The sequence below is a fragment of the Hippopotamus amphibius genome, chromosome 10, assembly GCF_030028045.1.
Source record: "Hippopotamus amphibius kiboko isolate mHipAmp2 chromosome 10, mHipAmp2.hap2, whole genome shotgun sequence".
NCBI lineage: Eukaryota > Metazoa > Chordata > Mammalia > Artiodactyla > Hippopotamidae > Hippopotamus > Hippopotamus amphibius.
This window is the reverse complement of record NC_080195.1, coordinates 90077981-90100319: the sequence shown is the minus strand read 5'-3', so window position 1 is coordinate 90100319 and position 22339 is coordinate 90077981. Positions and strand designations below refer to the sequence as shown.

The 22339-nt window shown below is 33.5% G+C and overlaps 1 protein-coding gene across 12 annotated transcripts in view; it reads right to left on the bottom strand.

Moving 5' to 3' along the window:
- USP25 (ubiquitin specific peptidase 25) overlaps positions 1–22339 on the bottom strand; it is a 143113-nt gene that overhangs the window by 89407 nt on the left and 31367 nt on the right. For 11 of the 12 annotated variants that reach the window (XM_057696283.1, XM_057696284.1, XM_057696287.1 and 8 more), the window contains 3 exons: positions 20608–20731; positions 9818–9980; positions 1659–1745 (listed from right to left, as the gene is read on the bottom strand). In XM_057696283.1, coding sequence (XP_057552266.1) covers positions 1659–1745; positions 9818–9980; positions 20608–20731 — 374 coding nt within the window. Of the gene's footprint in view, positions 1–1658; positions 1746–5477; positions 5521–9817; positions 9981–20607; positions 20732–22339 lie in introns of those variants that run through there. The other variant, XM_057696295.1, reaches the window with a different exon arrangement.

Sequence of the window (22339 nt, the reverse complement as noted above, 5' to 3'; positions counted from 1 at the left end):
TAAAATGAAAGAACTACCTCATTTGTAGAACAATCTTTTATAAAATTGCAAGGTATTCTTCATTTAGTGCTTTTTTTCCCCCCCAGAATGGTGGTAGAGATTATTTTAATTCCTTAAGCTAAAGGACACCTGGACATGCAGACCCTTCCACTGTGAGAAATTTCTCTAGAAAGATGCTAAATATTAGATTTATACATTTCTCTAGTATTCAGCTGAACATTCTCATGACTCCCTAACTAACTCTGGTACATAAGCATGGATATCACAATTGTTTTTCAAGTAGACTGTAAAACTAAGTTGGTCTTACTCAATACTTTAAAGAATAAAAGAAATTAATACTCTGTAAAGCACTAATATTCAGGAAAATAAAAGGTTAAGATATATATGAATATCTAATTACAAGTAATAATTGTAAATAATCATGTGAATTATAAATATACTTCAACCAAGACATCAGAAGAAAGAACTAACCAAACTGTGACAGGGGAGGCAATAGTCCAAAAAGTTTCATGTAAAAACTGTAATGACTGAAAGGGGTTTGCTTAATTTCTCTGAGGATATGAGTAGTTGGTCAGGTGATCTTGGTTCCCTTTGAAAATGGCTTATCAGTCTGACACCTTATAGCCAAAGATTACAGCCTGAAAAGCTGGTTATAAATCAAATTGTACTCCCACCACCTTGCATTTGAAGTGTTTCACATGTTTGTAGGAAAAGTAATTTTCAAAATTATACACTAAAAGGAAAACATAATAATGTATCATAACTACTAACTAGGTCACACAAAGTTCAACACTACTGAAACCTACTTTAAAAAACTTTAACTTCTTTGTCTTTGCAACCAGTCCCCTTCAGAACCGTTTCTTTATGAGAAGATCACTAAAGTCTTACACTCAAGCATATCATCTTTATAATTAATTTTTTCGTTAAGTATGAATTTCTGCATGCAATCAGTCCTATTTTTTGAAAGGCTAATATGAACAGTATAAGAACTAACAATAGCTGATACCTGGTACTTACTATGTACCAGGTACTTCTAAGCCCTTTATGTGTTTTATCTCATTTAAATCTCACAGCAACTCTATAAAATAACTGCTGTTATTATTTATGTTTTTCAGATAAGGAAACCGGGCAGTAACTAGATCAAGTAACTTGCTCTAGGTCCACAGCCAGAACCCAGGCAATGTGGCCCTGGCGCCTGTGCTGTCACATTATATTGCCCAGCAATATCAGAAATTATAGACTTGCACTGCAGAGAGCCAGTGTGAAACTAATCTTTTAAAGAGTTCATCTACAGAAATAACTGAAAAATTTTTGATTTCCACACAATTTTTCAGGAGGCCACTGAGTAAAGTCCTTGAATTATAAATGGTAATCTATAAAATTTACTGAAATTTGACATTCCAAAAAGAAGAAAAAAGCAATTAAAAACGTGAAACAAGGGGAAAATTGGCCGATTACTAACACACAGGTGAAGAAAAATTCATATTTACAATATACTGACCAAGAATAGGAAGTTACTATTGTAGCTGAGATTAATAGGCTGATGTTCAAATTTGACACTGTTTCTGATTTGATTTGGCAAATGTCCCAAAAGCAAGCACAGATACAAGAATATGAAAACCATATACACTCTGCTTAGCAACCTTTCATAATTTTACCTTTTGGTTTCGGGGTAAATCTTGAACATTTGATGGAGGCTTGTAATTCAGAACTAGTCTTCTAAATTCCAAAAGATTGAATAATGACTGAAAAAGAACAACAATTTAAGATAACCAAAGGGAAAACTCTATTAACAGAACTATAAAAATATGACTGGCCTCAGAGACTTATTTTATATACAGAATATTTCCCATTAGCACAAGGTCTATTTTCTCCCTGAGAAAAAGTCACATTTCTTTTATTTTGACATATTATTCTTGCTCATGAGCAATATTTACTGCACTGCAAAGCAGAAAATTATACGTGGACAGCTCAAAAAAACATAATGTATATTATTAAAAGTTTCCTTTCTTCATATTACTATGTGCCTAAGCAGTTTCCTCAAAATAAAATATACACAAATGCAAAGTGGAGAACTTTTTAGACATGCTATGTTCAGTATGAGTTTTCTAGAGGTATCAATTCTATAAAAATACAGTACGAATAAATTTATGGGCCAGATGCTAGGTGACAGAGACACAAAGAAATTATGTACGAGGGTAAGTCAAAAATTATCCACATTCGGTTATCTTAAAACTTCTGTTGGCCGCACTGTCTTATCAGCGCTTTCTGTTCAAGGCTACTGTCTCCCAAGTCACTGCTGTGCAGGTGTGAACGTTACATCAGTTCATTTGTAACTGCGGTGCAAGCAAAAACGGATGCCCCACTTGCGATCTGCACTAGAGAAGAGGAGCATGCAGTGATTCGTTTTTTCTGGTCTGAGGGTATACCTGGTGCCGTTATTTATCAAAGACTTTGTGCACAGTATGGAGAAAGTATTTTGTTATGAAGAAGTGTGTATGGATGGATAGAGAAGTTCAAGGAAGGTCGCACAAGTGTTAGCCATCAAGAAGGAGCCGGACCCTGTCCACGTGAAGACCCGAAGACAGCGGTGCATTTGTGGCTCACAGCTCAGCCTAAAACATTTTTTAATGAGGGAATATGAAAGCTTGTTGACAGATGGACAAAGTGTATTGAAAAGCAAGGAGATTATGTCGAAAAATGATGTATTTGTCTTTTCTAAAAGTTAATTAAAATAAATTCTACAGCCAGAGTGTCGATAATATTTGACTCACCCTCATATTATTGCTACTGGTCAAACAGACACACAGCCTAGAAAGGTGACAGATATTTAATTATAACAATAGCAATGTTACTCCAAAATACAGAAATACTGATCACATAGAGCATAACGAAAGCACATGAAAGACACTCATGGAAAAGCTTCCTGGATTTAAACTACAGCTTGTAACCCACTCATGTCATCATGATAAACATTAGTTTTAAAAAATGAAATAAAATATAATGGAAAATATCAGAACATGTCATAAACAGTAAATTCACCAGAGTATTGTTTGTAGAATTTTCATTGGTGATATTTTACATTCATATGTATGTGTAAAGTGTTTTACAATGTAAAATGTATTCCTTTCTGTGAGTCACAGTTTATAAAGTTTAAAAATCATTGTATAGGAGGCAGTAATGTATTAAACCTTAGTAAAAGATGGGTTAGCCAACTTGCTAGAAAATAAAGGGAGCACCACAAATCAATGAGAAAACAAGATTTTGTTTAGTACTGGGTGCTGGGAAAACTGGTCCAATATATATAAGGAAAGTCAGATATAGGTATACAGATATAGATGTAAAGACCTAAATATGAAAGATGAAACCATAAAACTGATAATTATGATCTGAAGTATTTCTTAAGCAATATGAATATATTCATTCATTTATTCATTCATTTAACAAATACTTATAGAGCACCCACTACATACCAGAGACAAGGAAGACAGGCAATAGAGAATAAAATATATCAAGTCTCTGCCCTTGTACTATCTTGTGACTGCAAGTTAAAACAATGAGAGTAGATGTTATAAATCAGAAATGTGAGTACAATAATAGACCAAAATCGGAAACTTAAGGAAGAAGCATTTAAAACCCAGAGGAAAAAGAGATATGAGAAAGACAAAATAAGACTAGTAAAGGAAGAGGGGAGTATGAGATCAAAGAAGAAAAAGGAGTAGAGAAAACTTTCAAACATAGTTGTGTATCAGAATAACTGCAAAGCTTTAAAAAATACCTATGCCAGGAACTTCTCAACAAAGATATAAAGTACCATAGAAGATTCTGAAGTACATCAACGAATAACTGGCAAATTTCATGAAAGACAAGATTACCAAAGGTTGAAGGTTGCCACATTCCAATAAGGGCAAGAAAATTAGATTTGTCAATTGGGAAATCAATTTTCCGGTAGGATGGTAGAATAGGAGCAATGACTCTTGAAGAAATGGGATAAAAGTAAGGGAGACAAAATATGGATTGTTCTTACAAGGAATTCAAATAGGAAAGAAAATACTGACAAATGTGGAAAATCTCAATCCCACTTCTATGCTCCGAGCTCTCACTGGAAAACATTTTTCTTCTTCCTGAACACCCTTCAGAATTTTCTCTCATGTGGGTCTCCTAGTAACAAATTATTTCAGCTTCTGCTAAACTGACAATTGTGGCGGGGGGGGGGGGGGCTGTTTCCATTTTTTAAAGATTTTTGCTAGTTACAGAATTCTAGATGGCCAGTTATCTTTTCCCAGCACTTTAAAGATAGCATTTCCGTTGACAACTGTTAAGTCTTAGTGTTGCTCCTTTATAGAGGCAATATACCTTTTTCCATCTGCCTGCTTTTAAGATTTTCTCTGTCTAGTTTTTTTCTGTTTTACTATATAATGTGCCTTCACATAGTATTCTTTATTTTCATACTACTTGGTTCCTATTGCTTCCCGTATCTGTAGCTTGATCTCTTTCATCAAGTTTGGAATATTCTTCATTGTCTCTTCAAATATTGTTTTTATCCTATTTTAGTTCTCCTCTGGAACTACAAATAAATTGTGTTAGTACAATTTACACCATGTCCAAAATATCTCTTACATGCTCTCATCTGTATTTCATGGCTTTGGTGTGAAAATGTTCCTTGGACAAACTGTCCAGTTGACTAATTCTCTCTTCAGTTGTGTCTAGTATGTTGGCAAACTCATCTACTGATCTTAACTTTATTTATCATATTTTTCAGTTCTAAAATTTCTATTTTTTTCTTTTTTATAGTTTTTAAGTTTTCTATCAAAATTCTCAACCATGCTTCTAATTCTTTGAGCATGTTAATAGTTATATAACAAACAATTTAATTTTCAGCTTTCCCGGTAAGTATATTTCTAACTATCCATTATTTTCTCTTAATTTTTGGACAAGTCTTATCTTCTGATATGACCAATTATGGCTGATTTGAGTGCTAGACACTGTATGTAAGAAACTGGAGAAAATTCAAAGCTTGAGATGATATTATCTTCTAATAGAATTTACATTTCCTTCTGGCAGGCAGCAAGACTGGGACTATTTGCAAGCATAGATCATCTAATCCACTCAATTCTGAGATGATCTCAGGCTGGGATTCACAAATTACAAAGCCTGGCCTATTTTCAGTTCTCAGTTAATCCTAGGGTCTAGCCCTTTAGAATTTAACTGAAAATCACAGGTGTGTCCTAGTGCTCCAAGCCTGTGTGAAACTTCACTTAGCTCCCCAGCCAATCAGCAGCCACTTTTGGAACTGCCTCAAAGATAAAATCGGTCCAAAATGTGAAGCTTAGGGGCTTCCTAGGTGGCGCAGTGGTTGAGAGTCCCCCTGCCAATGCAGGGGACACAGGTTCGATCCCTGCTCCAGGAAGATCCCACATGCCACGGAACAACTAAGCCCGTGTGCCCAAAAAAAACAAACAAAATGTGAAGCTTACTCTGTGAAAATCCTGTTCTCTCAAAGTGTAGCCTCACTGCTTTTGGATGTATGATGCCTTCAAAAAGCTGGTTTCATTTTTCTTTTGTTTTGTTTAGGATTCCAACAAAATTTGACCACGTAGATGGCTGAAAACAATATATTATTACCCAAAGTAGAATTTGTGACCATAGATTATCATAACAAATCATAGAAATTTATTTTAAGTACCAATCTATACCCTAAATCAGGCATAGTAGTACTGGTCAATATCTTCCTTCAAAAGAGGTGGGAAAGAGCAATTGTCACTACTGCCTAAATTGTGTTTGTGAGTCATAAACACTGAAAACAAGTATCCTTTCATTCAGTCCAAAGCTAATATGTGAATTTTGAAATGTGTTAAAGTAGGGTATGGCTAAACCCTTGCTAATACCAGAAAGCTAATGAAAGATGAAAGTTTAAATACATAATTTGTGGAAAACAAAGAGTGATGATAAGAGCACAAAGGGAGATATAAACTCTCTATAATGAAAGATACTAAGGAAAAGTGACTTAAATTCTCTTTGGTGGATTTTTAAAAAAATGAAATGGTATCAGATAACTTTCAAGGTAAGATAGAAACAGACTGGCAAGATTAAAAAATGAAAGTCTGTATACACAGTCCTATGTCTTTCCCAGACCAAGCAGCATCAGACAAGTATTCTCTCCTTCTGTGGAACACAGGAAATTTAAACTTTGAATATAACTGAACTTAAGTGACTCAGGTCCATAAAAATCAGTCATAGTGTACGTCAGGGTAGGATGAGATTCAAGGCTACAAACAGGGTTAAGTAAAAGCCTGCAAACTGACCCCCAATTGTCCCTTCCCCAACCCCCTTTCTTTAGACCTGCTTTTGGAAAGCTAGCAACCATGTTTAAACCACAAAAAAATCGGAATCCAGTCTGGATTTGAGGCACGGACATCTCATGTCTTAAAGGACTCTCCTTACCAGAAAAAAAAAAAAAAGAAAGAAAGAAAGAAAAAGGAAAGAAAAAGAAGAAAGAAAGAGTTATTAACATGTTTGAGTATATAAAATACACTACTGATACCTCCAAAGAGATGTTGAAACGTGGAAATTTTTAAGGGTAAATAAGTATACAGAAAACGGAAAGAAAAAAAGGTGGCAACCGATAACCTCAAGAAAACAAAGAATTACAGAGGAATAGTCTTAGTAAATCACTATAATGTTTACAAAGTCATAGAAAATGTAAACACTGACTATTTTTAACTGGTGATATAAGTATGTTGGGAGAGGAAAGGAAAGGCAATTCTAGGTAAGTGAAATGAAAGAACTAAATCCTCATCTATGCCTGCAGAAAGGCATGTCGTATAGAAAAATGAAGACAGCAAGAGAAACAGCTAAAATTGGTTGCAGATGCCTTTAAGAAGCACGGCTATGCTTCTCCGGCAGGTTTGGAGCAGAGGACTGCTGTATTTCACAAGGCTTTTATTGTTATGGGATTTCTGGTTGTCTCTTTGAACAAGTTCTTTGATGAAAATTAAAGACAAAAGCAAGTGCTATGAAAAACACATTAAATATCCTGAAATTTTTTGAAAACTTACAGCACCTTTCCAATACCATACTTCATTACAGTGATAGAAGCATCTTAAGTCTTCAATTCCACCAGAAGTAATATATGCTCCTTTACAGTTCATTCATTCACTAATTCCATAATTATTTAAAGGGATCCTCCAACATGTCAGACACTCTATTATACACTGATACAGAACAGTAACCTAGATGATATGCTCTCTGCCCTCAGGATGCCTATATTTTAGTCAACCTAGAGTTTCATGACTTATGCATAAGGCAACCATATACTTTATCATCCAACCCACATCCCTTCTGAGTATGAAAAATTAAGACTGATTAACAGATGCTGACAGATCTACAATGGGAGTAAACTGGGACTGTACCAGGCAAACTGAGAAGTGTGAGCACCTTACTTCTGAGCATCTCAGAGGCATCCAAATAGGAATGATGCTAAGGGTTATCCTGAGAATCCATGGATTGCTTGAACTTAACACCCCAAACCAGACAGAAAGGAGAACATACTCCTATAAGTAACTGCCTAATTCACTGACTCCCTAGTGGAAAAAGCAGCCCCAATTAGTACTTTCTACATAAAAGTTCCTTTTGAACGGGATGAAAATCGTCCTGATTAGATAACTGGTTGATACCCAATCTAAACACAGTCAGACAAATATTACTAGCATCCAAAAGATCATGTAAGCCATTCTGTGTACAATCTTCTCTTTGCTTACAGTCCCTTTCAGATATTCTGTCCCCCTTTTCTTTCAAAATACTTAGGTCTCAGTACCTAAAGGAAGAAGTATAACAAAGCTGTATCTTCTATAGCCTATCCTTGTTACCTACTCTGAAGTTAGAGGTTTATAATCCCAGTAAACTACTATAATTGGTAGAAATACAAAGAAAAGATTTTCCAATTGTTTCATACTAGTCTTGCCAACTAAGTAAATTCCATCCCTGAGAAAAGTTTGTAACTGAAACTTTACAGTACATTTATGTCACAGTCTGAACAAGTTCCAATTTGCTTTGGAAAATGCAATTAGAAAACTTCCAACGCTAATACAGATTTCCTACCCAGATTTTCTTTCGTGAGTGAAAAGTTTCATTTATGATGATAAACTGTTATATTTCAGGTGTCTGTGGAATTAAGCAAATGCCAATAAATGAAAAAATATATTTCAATTACTAGAAATGAAAAGGAAAAGCTATTTAAAATGGGTTAAGACTTTAAAATTACATTAAAAAACAAAGTCATCTCTAGACAAACTTTTCTTCCCACTCACAATTTTCCAAACTCTGAAGCTTGATGTTTTTCCACATTCCCAAAGTCAGTATCTTATTACTTTATTATAATCTAAATTTTTCAAGGTTAGTGGTTACTTCTCCTAAGTGTTCAGAGCACCTATTCTAACTAACAAATACCTGTTAGAAGATCTAAGAGATTTGAGATAGCATTTGAGATATTGTTGACATGTAAATGAATAATTAATGCATACTCAAGGCCAAGAACAAAAGTATTATCACTAATTTATGTTAATCCAGGTGTTCCTTAACATTTTAATAGCCTGGAAAACAAATAACATAGCATATTATTAACTAGTGTATACCACAGTTTATTAAAAAGTGAGGCATAAATCCAGACAACAAGAGGAAATTAAATTGTATATTATTTGCCAGAAACAAAAAGGCAGAAAAGAACTGGAAATAACATGGGCATTAAAAAAAAGTTAAAATTACAGATTAATCACCTAGAGAACACTATTAACAACTTGGCAGAAATGAACTTAACCTGTTGGTTGTTTTAGTATCATATGAAAGTTTATACCATATACAGGTTTGGAAAAGAACAAGATGGATATTTTGAATGTAAAAGAAGGTAAATCAGAAAATTTTAAATTTCAAATTTTAATTTTAATCATCTAATGATTTAAAGAGTACTCATCAGAAATACTAAATAAGCTACATTTCAGCTGTATTAGAACAATAAGAATATTAATTTTCCTAAAGGATAATTAAAAATAAGAGCATGTCATTATTCCTAGATTGTTTCATTTAAGGAGATTGTTTAACGTTTTGCAATTTGACAGATAACGTTATCAATGTCTGAGAATGGTAAAGAATTATGACAACAGTCCTATCACATAAAAATTAAAAAAAAAGAAAACTGGTCCAAATTGAGATGGCTGATATCTAACACATACAAACATATTTCATTTTAGAAGGAGCTCAGGAAACATTTCATTAAGGCCGTTCCAAGTTAGAAAGAAAATATGTTATTCTTGATTTATCAATATATATTCTTTACGTCATGCTCACATATGTTCTGAGAACTGTCAATTTATTCCCGCTACAAATAGAATGCCCTCTTACATAAAAACAGTATTTAAATGACTATAATTCTTGAATGACATTTTCCGTTATATATATATATAAATCTGATCTGACTCATAAAAAAAAAGTTTGGATTTCATATCTTGGTTACATCCTTCCCTAAATTTGCAGGAATTTATATACAAAAAATTTTCTTTACACTGACAATTCCCAACAACAGGGAAGGAGAAGAAATTAATTCTGAATAAGGCATTAGGTAGTGTTCTATCGTGAAAACTCCACACTGGGAGTGAAGAACGAAGTGGGGTGGGGAATACTGAAATACCCAAACGAGGTTAGTAGACAGAAAGGCATATTGAAACCTTGTCTGCAGTCACATATAAAGTACACAGCTTAAAAAAAACATAACCCCAACCCACTTTCCATTGCTGTCCGGCAAGATCTGCATAAAGATTCTTACCTGAATAACAGCACTAAACCAGCAAGTATTGCCAACATTCTTTAGTCCAACAGGAGCTTTGTCCTGCCTTTTTCTATCATAAGGGTTTCGAGAATCTCTCCAAACTTCAGTAGGTGTCCTCTTCAAACATGCTTTATTTTCTGCTATGCTGGCTTCGAGAACTCTTAAACAATGGGGAAAAGATGATGGGGAAAAAATGCAGTATTAATTTAGTGCAGTACCCTAGAAAATAGCATACTATAAGGATTTTAATAAATGCATAGACAATGCATATGGGGAAGTAATATTTAAAACTAAAGTTACTCAAGCAGAGGCTAGTTTTCCTTAAGAACACAGCAGTGGCAATGCCAACAGATCAAGAGACATGAAGCCTTTTTTTCTAAGAGAAAAGAAATTTCAAACATAAAAAGACAGCATTACATAATAGGAAATAAATTATATTTCAACAAATTAGAGGCTTAGTACCAGGAATACAGTACCTAGATAACTGTATTGAAGTAAATATTTACAAGATAACATAATGACTAGTTTTTTTTGTTTGTTTTTTATAAATTTATTTATTTATTTATTATTTTATTGGCCACGTTGCGTCTTTTTTTGCTGTGCGCGGGCTTTCTTTTTGGTTGCGGTGGGTGGGGGCTACTCTTTGTTGCGGTGGGTGGGGGCTACTCTTTGTTGCGGTGTGCGGGCTCCTCATTGCCATGGCTTCTCTTGTTGCAGAGCACGGGCTTCTAGGCGCATTGGCGTCAGTAGTTGCAGCACGTGGGCTCAATAGCTGTGGCTCATGGGCTCTAAAGTGCAGGCTCAATAGTTGTGGCGCACGGGCTTAGCTGCTCCACGGCGTGTGGGATCTTCCTGGAGCTGGGATTGAATCCATGTCCCCTGCATTGGCAGGCGGATTCTCAACCAATGGGCCACCTAGGAAGCCCCATGACTAGTTTTTATAAGAATTCCTTTGAATCATCAAGAAAACTAAAAATTGAAAAAAAAATGCCCTTTTATTCCTCTGACCATTAATTTCCTTTTCTATTAAAAAAAGGCTAAAGTAAATTCTAGTGTTCTTTTCAGTTCTAGTGATCCATGACTCTACAAGAGCTAAATAAAGGGAGAGAATATTTATGTGTTCACTTTTTTACCCAAAAGTTTGCCTAGGGAAAAATCTACTGAAATAAATATCTACATATCAGAATAATAAGATTAAGCTCTTCAAAATAAATGTACCTCAGAATATCTAAAAATATATCTAAACACGCCTAAGAGTAATGCTACTTTGCTTACTGGTGTTTTTCTTGCTCTTAAGCATGCAACAACATACTGGGAAAACCCTAATTCCCACATATAAACTAACCATGCATTTTGCCTGCTCAAGACGTGTTACTCACTATTCTAAATAAGCATAAATAATAGCTAAATATCTTAATTCATTTTGTATTCATTACAAAAACCTCGGCAAGAATGAGTTTTTTTCAACTTTTTTGGCTTCTTGACAAATCTCATTCATGCTACACCATCTTTATTCTAAAGATTTTGCTCTGTCAGATTAATGTCAAAATAATATAGCTGTCTTCCTTAATTATGGAGGAAAAGTAAATTATTCTTTCCTTTCTAACTTTACAACATGACATTAGACCCCCATTAGTATTACCAAAAATGACTTATATGAATACAGCATAGAGCCTTTCTTTGGGAATCAATAAAACCACACACTGAAAAAAAAAAAAGTAGAAAACATGATACATTAAAATTAAAGATCAAAGGAAACTCACATATTTAAAAATAAACAGTTTACACTTTTAGGAGTGATCCAATATTAGCAGCAGTATTCTTTGCCCAAATATCAACTCTCACATGCCACCTCAGCCCCTAGAGGCTTTTTCTCAAACTATTTACCACTAAAAAGGTACTAGAACTCCTTGGAAGGTATTTAGTTAGATGAATGGGGGCATAAGAAAATCAGCATTTATCTAGAACATCCCACTCTTATCAGAAACAAGTTTGTAAGAACATAAAGGGGAAGTCAAAGAGCCAACTTGAAAGACTTCCTAGTGTACAAATTGTACAATTCAGCATAATATAAAAATAAGAATAATCAACTGGAAAAAATTAAATTTGTACAAGGCAACTACTTCAAAAGAGAAAAGTTAACACATAGTATACAAAAGGTAAATACAACACCAAAGTCTGTTTTATATAAGAAGGTATATTTATTTACTGACATTTATATCAGGTTGGCCAAAAAGTTCATTCGGTTTTTCATGACATCTGATAAAATTGGGAGTGTTTTCATTTGAAAAGTTTGTTCCTTTTGTAACATATGTATATCCAGAAGTATAAATAAAGGAACCTTATTTCTACACTGGTAATTAGAAATGAATGAACTAAAACAAGCAATAGGTTCTGAGGAAAATAGCAACAATACCATAAACAAGAAAGAAGAATTAGCACCAGTGGTCATATATAAGAGACAGAGGAGGTATCCAGCAATTGACTAGCACCGGTGGGCATGTATAATGACCATTAAAAAAGAGGATTCCACAGTATATTCCAAAAGCATAAACTGGTCAAAAGTCCAGGAGAACTACACTCACTTCTTTTTTTTTTTTTTTTAAGAACTTTTAGAGATACAGTTAACATACAATAAACTGCATATATCTAGAGTGTATAATTTGGTATTTTTTTCCCTATCAGTAATGTATATATGGCAATCCCAATCTCCCAATTCATTCCCCCCCCAACCTACACTCATTTCTAAATCTCCTAGGTGCATGATCCTCTACTATCACATATTTTAAAAATTCTAATTGTAAAAAAATACTAATTAGAAATAACCCTTAATGCCAACATACCAGGTCACCTGTATCATAATGACCAGGCAACGGGCCACACAGACATTAGTCATGGAAAACTTGAGAAGAGCTGATTTCTACAAGCTATACCTAGTCTACAAAAATTAAAATCTATACATAAGTCACAAGAAGTTAACAACAAAATAAGACTCCGTCTCAAGACCACATTGAGTAAAACTAGGTCTCCTGTTCCCTACAAGTGTCAACAACCCATCCCAAATCTACAATCCAGACTGGCCTGAGATAATGATATTCTTCTTATTCCAGATCTAGTTAAAATTACCAAAAACCAGAAAGTATTTTTTTAATGTTTCGATATAGTCAATTCAGTCACCCTCCTCTTCAGCCCCCTCCCACCAAGAAAATACATCTCTTGATTTTTATGTTGTATGAAAACATTAATGTGATAAGAGAATATAAAGCTTTTTTAGTTTCCTTGCCTACTTTTGGTAAATGTATCACCTCAAATGTACTTTCTAGGATCAAGCAGCTTACTTACGTTTTTTGTTATAAGCTGGGAGGGAAAGAAAGTCAAGGATATAAACTGAAGATACCATCTCCCCAGCATTCTCATATATCTATTTTTACAGAGGTAAAATTAGGTACAAACTGTAATAACTGAGTAGAGCTTAAAACATACATGTTCACCGCTTCTGAGAGTGACCTAAGATATAAAAATTTTTTAAAGTATCAACTTTCTAAACCACATTTATTTTTGGCATGTGAGCATATACATAGTTAAATGTATATAACTATATATTCATATAACAATTCAGTCATATGGTGGAGATCATTCATTATAATAAAAGTATGAGTTTTAAAGTAGAATTATAATATTCCTTAACCATGTTAATATGGTAGAATTATGGTACTAAAAAATGGTAGATGAAAGAATGCCGTGACTTTGTGATCTCCTTGATTTAGAGCTTATAACAGATTCAGTTTTTTAGTCACCAAGGACTTACAACATGCTCCAGTAGGTTTCCTCCTACCACCTCCTCCAGCCTCCTAAAGGACTTTATAAACACATTTATTACACTGCACAAAATTATTAACCAACCAGTCTCTCCCATCAGCATCCAGAGGATAGAAACATAGATTTGTTTCATCCCTAGAGTATACATGATAAAAGCTACGTGCTAAACAAATGTTTGAAGCAGATGCAGGATTAAAATATTAGATGTTCCTATTTCTGTCATTTTTTTTTTTTTTGGCAAAAGCCCAACCTCTAGCCAAATATGAGCCCTCCATTCACAAGCCCTTGTCCTTTTCTATACTCCAGTCCTGGCATATGACTACAAGCTTTATATAACGCCAAGTCCTCATAATGGTTCCTTCCCTGGCCTCACCAAAGTAAAGCCAATGATTCCACCCAGGCTTTAAAGTATAAAGCATGCAATAGCTACATTTCAGATATTAAGGCTGCCAGTAGAGAGAGAGAATAAAAAAAAATAACACTGCAAATCTCAGAGCAAAGAAACAGCTTATAACAAAATGTAACATACTGAAAAAAGGGAACCCCAAAAAGCCACAGATCGAATACCAATCCCAACTATAATCACCTTATCTTCTCAACACTAAGTCATGACCATGGCATTCAACAATATAAGATGACAAAAGTCTTGCTGTCTCTTTTCCTTCCACACACTATATTGAATGAATCTTTAAAGAACTTACTTATGGTAAATGTTCATGTTCCTAGTAGAATTTTGTTGTACTGATTTTGAGGGCTTTTTTTTTTTTTTTTTCCAGTTTGTTTTGCTTTGTAAAGAAAACATTCCACTTTAGATCACCTAAGTCTATTTCAAGCAAGCAACACCCTCACTGGAAAACATGCATATCATTTAAGCTATCCAGATCAGCAAAAAAGAAAAGAAAAAGGAAAGAAGGTGGAAGGAAAGAAAGAAGGCAGACAGGAAGGGAGGGAAGGAGGAATCATATTCTACATTTCATTAAAAAAAAAAAAAACCTATTGGTATTTTCATTGGGATTACACTAAGCTCATAAGTTAATTTAGGGATAACTGACCAGTTTTACAATCTTCAGTACTCCAATTTGTGAAACAGAATACATTTCCAATTATTTCCATATTCATTAATACATCTCAATGTCGTTAAACAATTTTCTTCTTAGAAGTTCTTGCACACTTATTAGATTTATTCCTGGTCTTTAATAGTTTTATGTGTTGTAAATGGTAGCTTTTAAAATTTTCTCCTATCATTCTTATACATAAAAATATAACTTTTTGTATACTGATTATCAACTAACACAGCTAAATACATTTTTTCTTGGTAACAGTATTTTACTGTGTCCTTATATAGTTCAGTAAAATTTTTACCAACGAATATATCCATGTAACCACCACCCAGACCAAGATACAGAAAATTTCTATTATTTCCCCCAAATTCTCTCATGCCCTTTTTCCAACCAAGAGTGTCCTCTCTAGTTCTCAGATAATCGCCATTCTGATTTCTACCACCATAAACCAGTTCTGCCTATCCTTAAACATCACATAAATGGAATCACACAGCAGTTATGCTTGTGTGTCAAGTTTCTTTCACTTAACATGTTGCTTTGGGGATTCCTCCACATTTTTTAAAGTACCAGGAAAATGTTTTCCATTACATTGCTTAGTATTCCACTGTGCAAATATACCACCACTGTTAACTATTCTTATGGATACTGGGTTGTTTACAGCTTTTAGTTATTATCAATAAAGGCACTATGTACTCCTTTCTCAAGGTTTCTACCTAGAAGTGGAAATGTGCACTATGCTAAGTCCTAGCATAATGTATGTGGAAATACATTAGAAATTCCCAGTTTCCCAAAGTGCTATACCATTATACATTCTTACCAACAATATATGACACTTCCAGTCATTCTACATGCTTGCCAATATTTGGTATTGTCAGTCTTAAATTTTAGCCATTGTGTTGGATATACAGTGGCAGCTGTTCTCCAATGAATTGACTCATCAAACTTGCACCACAAAGATTACCACCACTGCTGTAACCTATCACCATACCCAACATGGCAACTTGTCCACATATACTCAGTACAAATTAAGGAACTCTGTGTTAGTGACACAGATGCTACCACTGCATGTTGCATATGTAACTCCTTCCAAAAGCTGACCCTTTCCTCTAGTGGCGAGGAAGGCCAGATTGTATGGGGTGCTTGCCCGCTCCCGGCAGACTGACTACGCTGGACCTTTGACCCCCTCCCAATCCACACTCTGACCCTTCTTAGGACTAGCAGTGTGCCTCACTGTTGCTGAAACTTTTTTGAGTTACACTGTTGCCCTTCCAGACTGATCAGCCAACTCTGACCACACTCTTGTGGCCCCTGAAACTAATGTTTCATATTTTCAACTTTTTCAGACAACCTTTCATCTGACAATGGTATATACCTTTTATCATAAAAGCCACTCAAAAATGGAATGATAGTCAAAACAACTAATGGACCTTCTATGCTCCCCCCACCATCCGTGGACATCTGGTATTGCTGAGTCTCAAAACTATCCTCACAAATTCACTTTAAAAGATTTGTAATTGCCTCCCTCACCTACTCTTGTTTCACACATCTTCTTAAGGCAGTCTCCCCTCATAGCTGCTTCCAAGGTAATGACCAGGATGAAAAGAGTGAGAGTTATAGAGACCTATTTTAAAAATTCAGAATTCTGCCCCAACCATTCCTGGACATGTTGCTTTTTTCTTTCCCTAACAGCAACTCCAGACATCCTGGTTGGTAAACCCTCCAGGTGGTTCCCAAACTTAATTCCAGTTCAGACACTTAGACTGCCTTGTTGGACTGAATGGTCTTAGAGTGTAAAAATAATGATTACCTGGATGAGTACACTGCTCATCTAGTTCCTCTACGGTGGCCCATGTAGGCCAAAATGGGAGGTACAAAGGGTACAGGTAAATTCTACAAAAATGCTATTGTTTCTCTTGTACCTGCCCTTCTGGATGCAACATCAGGTGCAAGTAGGAAATTACTGGGGAAAAAAAAAAAAAGTAAAATTACAACTACTTGAATGGGACACACAGATTTTGTAGCAGTGGTGGCACTACAACCACCTTTATAGCCACCCCACATCTGTCAGTATGGGATATGGGAACAGGAGAACCATAAATAATCTCTGTCTTTCAGAACTGACCTCAGAGCCTTAATGACAAAGAAAAATGCCCTGGTGAGGCTACCCCATACCACTGCACTGAGTATAGATTTCTGGCAGATTATTTTCTTTCTATTCACTGAAAATCATTTTTATTATTTTCATATGTCTAATTGCTATGTAAATTTGTGTCATTTGTCACTTTCACTGTCACTATTTTTAGGATAATTCTACCTTTTTTCTTTGAGTAATGTTAAGATTTTCTCAGTCTTAAGTGTTCTGGAGTATCACTATAATGAATTTAGGTGTGGGTTTCTTTTAATTTTCCTGATTGAGATTTGCTGCTTCATGAAATTACGTTACCTTTTCACTTCCAAAAAATTCTGTGATTATCTCTTTAAATTTTGCCTCTGACCTACTCCCTCCTCTTCTTCTGTAACACCAATTAATGTACGTTAGACCTACGCATTTTATGTTCTATATCGTTCAAACTTTCTCCATATTTTTTATCTTTTTAGCTATCTGTTACACAATGGATAATTTCTTCTCATACAGCTTACAGTCTACTAATAATTCTTTGCTATTTCTAATCTGCTATTAAATCTGTGGGGTTTTTTTCTCATTTTACTTTAGTAATTCTTATTTTCATTTCGAGAAGATATTTGCACAGTTCTTTTTCAAGTAGAGATTTACTGAATTACTAAAGTGACACAAATTTCAGCTGCACAACCATGGTACAACTTCTCAGGGGCAAATCTCATCCCCTCCATTAAGATTCCTCATAGCCAAGGCAACTATCTTTGTAATATTATAGGAGTTTTGAGGAGGGTGGGGATATTTCTGATTTACCCTTATTGTGAAGATGTCACCCACTGACACAACCACTTCATGAAGGGAATGATCTATTAAAGCCTCCCCCCTAATATAAACAATGGCCTTTAACTTCTTTTTCCCACATTTAACAAGAATATCAAAACTGAAGTTCAAATCTATACACACAAGCAAATGTCATCATGTCAAAAAGTGACTTCCAGCGTTCTGAACTTACTTGTGTTCCAGCTTTCACTCTTAGTCTGATTATAGCCCTTACTATCTTAACAATTCTATAATACTTTCAAGAGATCTTAAGAAACAACACATTCTGGTTGTTTCCACTAGAAAATCTGTTTTAGTCTACCATATTTCCTGAAACAGTTTGAGGTGTGCTCTTTGTAACAATTTTAAGTAGAACCTAGCCCTACTTTCTACTCAACTTATTCAAAGTCATTTCATGAGGCAAGCCATTTTCACAATAAATATGCCAGACACAAACTAGCCACAATGCAGTTTAACAAATTTCAGTTATCCATACTCTACTGTTTCCAGTCTAAGCAGTCATAATTAAGATAATTATAATAAATGCATCCAATCCAGACATTAAAGAGTAATTATGTTAAGAAGTACACTTTTAAAATGTTCAACTTAAAAAATTTTACCATGAAATTTATGGTTGCCTAAACACAGAAGTGTAAAATGTAAAAAGGTTTTATCTCATCTAGTTATACACAATAACATAGTACTCCAAATGTGTGAATTAATATTAAAGTATGTATACTGAAATACAACCACAGTCAAATGATTCTAGGATTTTATTTGGCAAGATTTTGTCATCTGAACTTATTAGGGAATGAACAAATAGTTAAATTTACTTTTAAGCATAATATATAAATGTTTTCCTTAAAAAATTCATCATTTTTCCTTTCGAATTTAGAGTCTAAGCCTTAATAAAACTCACTGGAATATTATATTTGTCAAATGCTTAACTAGAATTCTCATACTGCCTTATTTCTACTATAATATGAATTATAAATGTTTATTTACTCCAATGTTGCAGTTAACATTTTTTGTTAACTGTATATTATAAAATCTACACATTATCAAGGGAAAAAATTATATTTTGCAATTTTGCAAAATATATATATTTGCAATATATATATTTTGCAATGTATAGAAGTAAAAATTAATATTTTTACTTTTACAAAGTATAATTTTATGTAAAATTCTGTCATATCACACTATACCAAATCTCTGTAATGTTATCTACAATAAAAATACTTACAAAATATTTACTATTTTAAGAGTATATTAAAATATTAAAAGATCAAGAAAAAAGGATATTATTTTAAAGAGTTTTTTTTCCATTTGGACAAAAATTAGTACCTTAAATATTTAAAATATACTGAACGTAATAAAGATTAACAGTAATCTAAATTCCTTAACTTCTATTTTTTTTACTTATTACCTAATTATTATATGTTATATTAATTAGAGAAAACAGGATATAAAAGTACTAATACTATTTGGTATATAATCTTCAGACTTTTTTCTACTTATGTACTAATATAAATTAATATATATAAACATATGTTTAAAAATATTTGTATATAGTATTTATTCTATTTTATAATCTCTTTTTCACATAATAGATCATCATTCCCCTTAAACATGAATTCTAACTGATGTATTTTATGTTTAAAATATTTCTCATAAAGCTTAAGCATTATCAAATTTTATAATTATTCAAGACAATTATTTCATTCCAATTCTTTTTTATAAGACAAAACCTAACTTTATAATTTCTCCAAATCCTTCAAAAAATAAACCTAAATAAAATGTCTAAAAATAGCATATACACTTTTGGTTTTCATTTAAAATTACTGGCATTAAATGATATTAGCCACAACTAAGGACAATGAATTTGAATTGTCTTGCCATCTTAATATTTGATTATACAAAGTTTCTAAAATAATAGACATTAAAAAGTATTACTACAAAAAATTATGTACCTTTGCTAAACACAGCATTTTGAGGCATCTCCTACCATACGGTAATCTCAAATTACTTAGAAAGAAATATACTACTCGTGCCAAGGAAAATTATCTGAAAAAGCTGGTACACTTTGCTACCAAACAACTCTGTTAACAGGGAAAAGAACACTGACGTCATAAGACTCATCTTAGCTGTGTACCTTTGGAAAATCCTTTAACCTCCTAAAAGATAAATTTCTTCTTCAGTAAGACAAAGGTGGCTCCAAAGAGCTGTTTAAAAGACTATAGTTAGTTATAATTTAAAGTTTTTTTAAGATCAAACTTTACTTAATTTTTCGGTGGATCAAATTGTTTCAAACTAAAAAGTTTTGGTAATTAAATCAAAACAAATATTTCAGCACACATCCTGGGATCTTGCTTATTTCTTTCATTAAAAAAAACCTCTATAAATATACTATCATATTATAAATCAGAAGCTGGCAAACTATGGCCCATGGGTCAAATCCAGCTGGCCATCTGTTTTTGTAAATCAAGATTTACTGGAACACAGCCACACTCATTAAATTATGTATTATCGACGGTTGCTTTTACACTACAACACTAGAGTTGAGGAACTGCAGCCTGAACCAGATGGCTGACAAAGCCTAAAATATTTACTACTGATGTGTTATAGAAAAAAGTTTGTTGACCCCTGCTATAAATGACTATAAATTGAATTGGACAATGTATTCAAAAGGAATTAGCGGAAGAAAGAAACACCAAAGAAATATTAAAATATATACCTAAATTTAATGCCCCACAATGCCACTCCAAAATTCCAAAAACACTAAGTTTCAAATGCAACTGAATCTAGAATATGAAAATTTTGGTTACATAAAATATAAAAACAATACTGAAGTTTATTAATAGTTTATTTAGAATTGCAAAGTATATCTCTGTGCCTCTTCAAATTAATTAAAGTCAATTATTATTTCTATTATAAGCAGTACTTACATCTGCTTTATAAAATTATATTTTTACCTGCTAATGGCTTGCTCCTCATCAGTTATTCCAGTCTCCCTGAACGCCCTGTTTGATTCCGCCAAACTCAAGGCAATTGCTCTCTGAAGATCATCTTTATCATCTCCAGTGAGATCAATCACATCTGAAAAGCAAAACTATCTTTCTCAAAATTAAAAGCCAAACAAAATGAAAGGTAATTCTCATAAAGGAGATTTTATACTCAAAATACCTTTTCAAATCAAAGTCAGCACCAACTTAATTCTGTATAAGAACCTCTCTGAAGAGAATGCAAACACATTTTAAACTGGTTATAGTTTGAAATTTAATGTTCTCCTTAAATATACCAAAAGCTTAAAGCATAAATCTTTTTCATTACAGAGGAATCTCAATATTTACTATGAAGCCTCTGATTAAAAGCTAATAAGCAGAAAGATTGCTAAAAACAGGTTCTTTAACAACAAAAATTGAAGCCAACATAATTGAACATTTACATTTATGCTTTCCCAGTTAAACCCAAATAAATACACATTACAGTTCGTCCATACTACCTAGACATTTATCAAAGTATAATTAAATGAGCTCTCAAAAACTATGTTTCAGAAACTAATTGACCATATATATCTATATTTATATACACTTTTAAAGCCTGGAAGAATGTATGAAGCTCTTAACAGCTGTTAATTCTGATGAGGAGGGTTATGGGGAAAAGGAAGTATAAGGATCTTTCACTTTCTATTTTCTGTTCTATGCATTCCTTTTAATTAAAAAAAAGTTTTCATTTCACAAAAAGAAAAATATACAAGTAAATGGCACATTTTCTTTTGTTAGAATAAAATAAAAGTCTTGATGCTGTAAGTATTCTTTTTCCAAAGAATGAAGTCTACAACTATTACCACATTCAGAAAAACTGTTTTTTAATCCAATTTCCCAATACACATCAAGTTGTGTCCTTAACTCAAAAGATGTCAATACTACTCCTATTATCATTTAAACAATGATGGGCCATAACATGTTACTAAGGGATTACAAAATAATGGGATGAGAAAGAGAAAGAAGTATAGCTGTTACTACCCTATCTTTGCATAGCTGGGACTACGCTGGTTGGTATTTTGGACAAGTTTTATAACCATTTTTTTACTTGTATTTGACACATGTTAAAATTAATTTTTTGCTTTGTAATCTTAGAATATTATGAGGGAAACAAACAAAAAGGGGTTGGGGATGGAAGATAAGGTGTCTGCATTTTACCATCTGGCTACAGGGTTATACATAACTACTAGAAAAAAATATTTTGCACTTAGTAAAAAAATAAAGTATATTGATAGTTTCAAAAGCCTACTTCTATTGTTTATATATACTTTTTTCTCCAAATTTATGAGAATATTAAAAATATTAAAAATAACAGTTGGCCATGGAAGATTTTTTTAATGTGCTTAGAGAGTATAATAAAACCACACAAAAATATAGTAAGTAGGGTCCAAAAACTTCAGTCAAGTAAAATACGGAACAGAGTTATAGAGCAACTGAAATGATGGAGCCTGCACACGTGTGTCAGCAGGCCAAAGGTTTCCTAACTATGGTTCACAAATTTCAAGTCCGCGAAACCACAGCTGTAGATGGGTGTCACCTAGGTGTAGTCATTCAGTCCAGCTGAAATACTGATAAAGAAGCCAGGACTAGAGAAGCATGAAATGACCTCATAAAAATGAGAACTATCATGGTCATTAAATAATGACTAGAACTTGGGTGA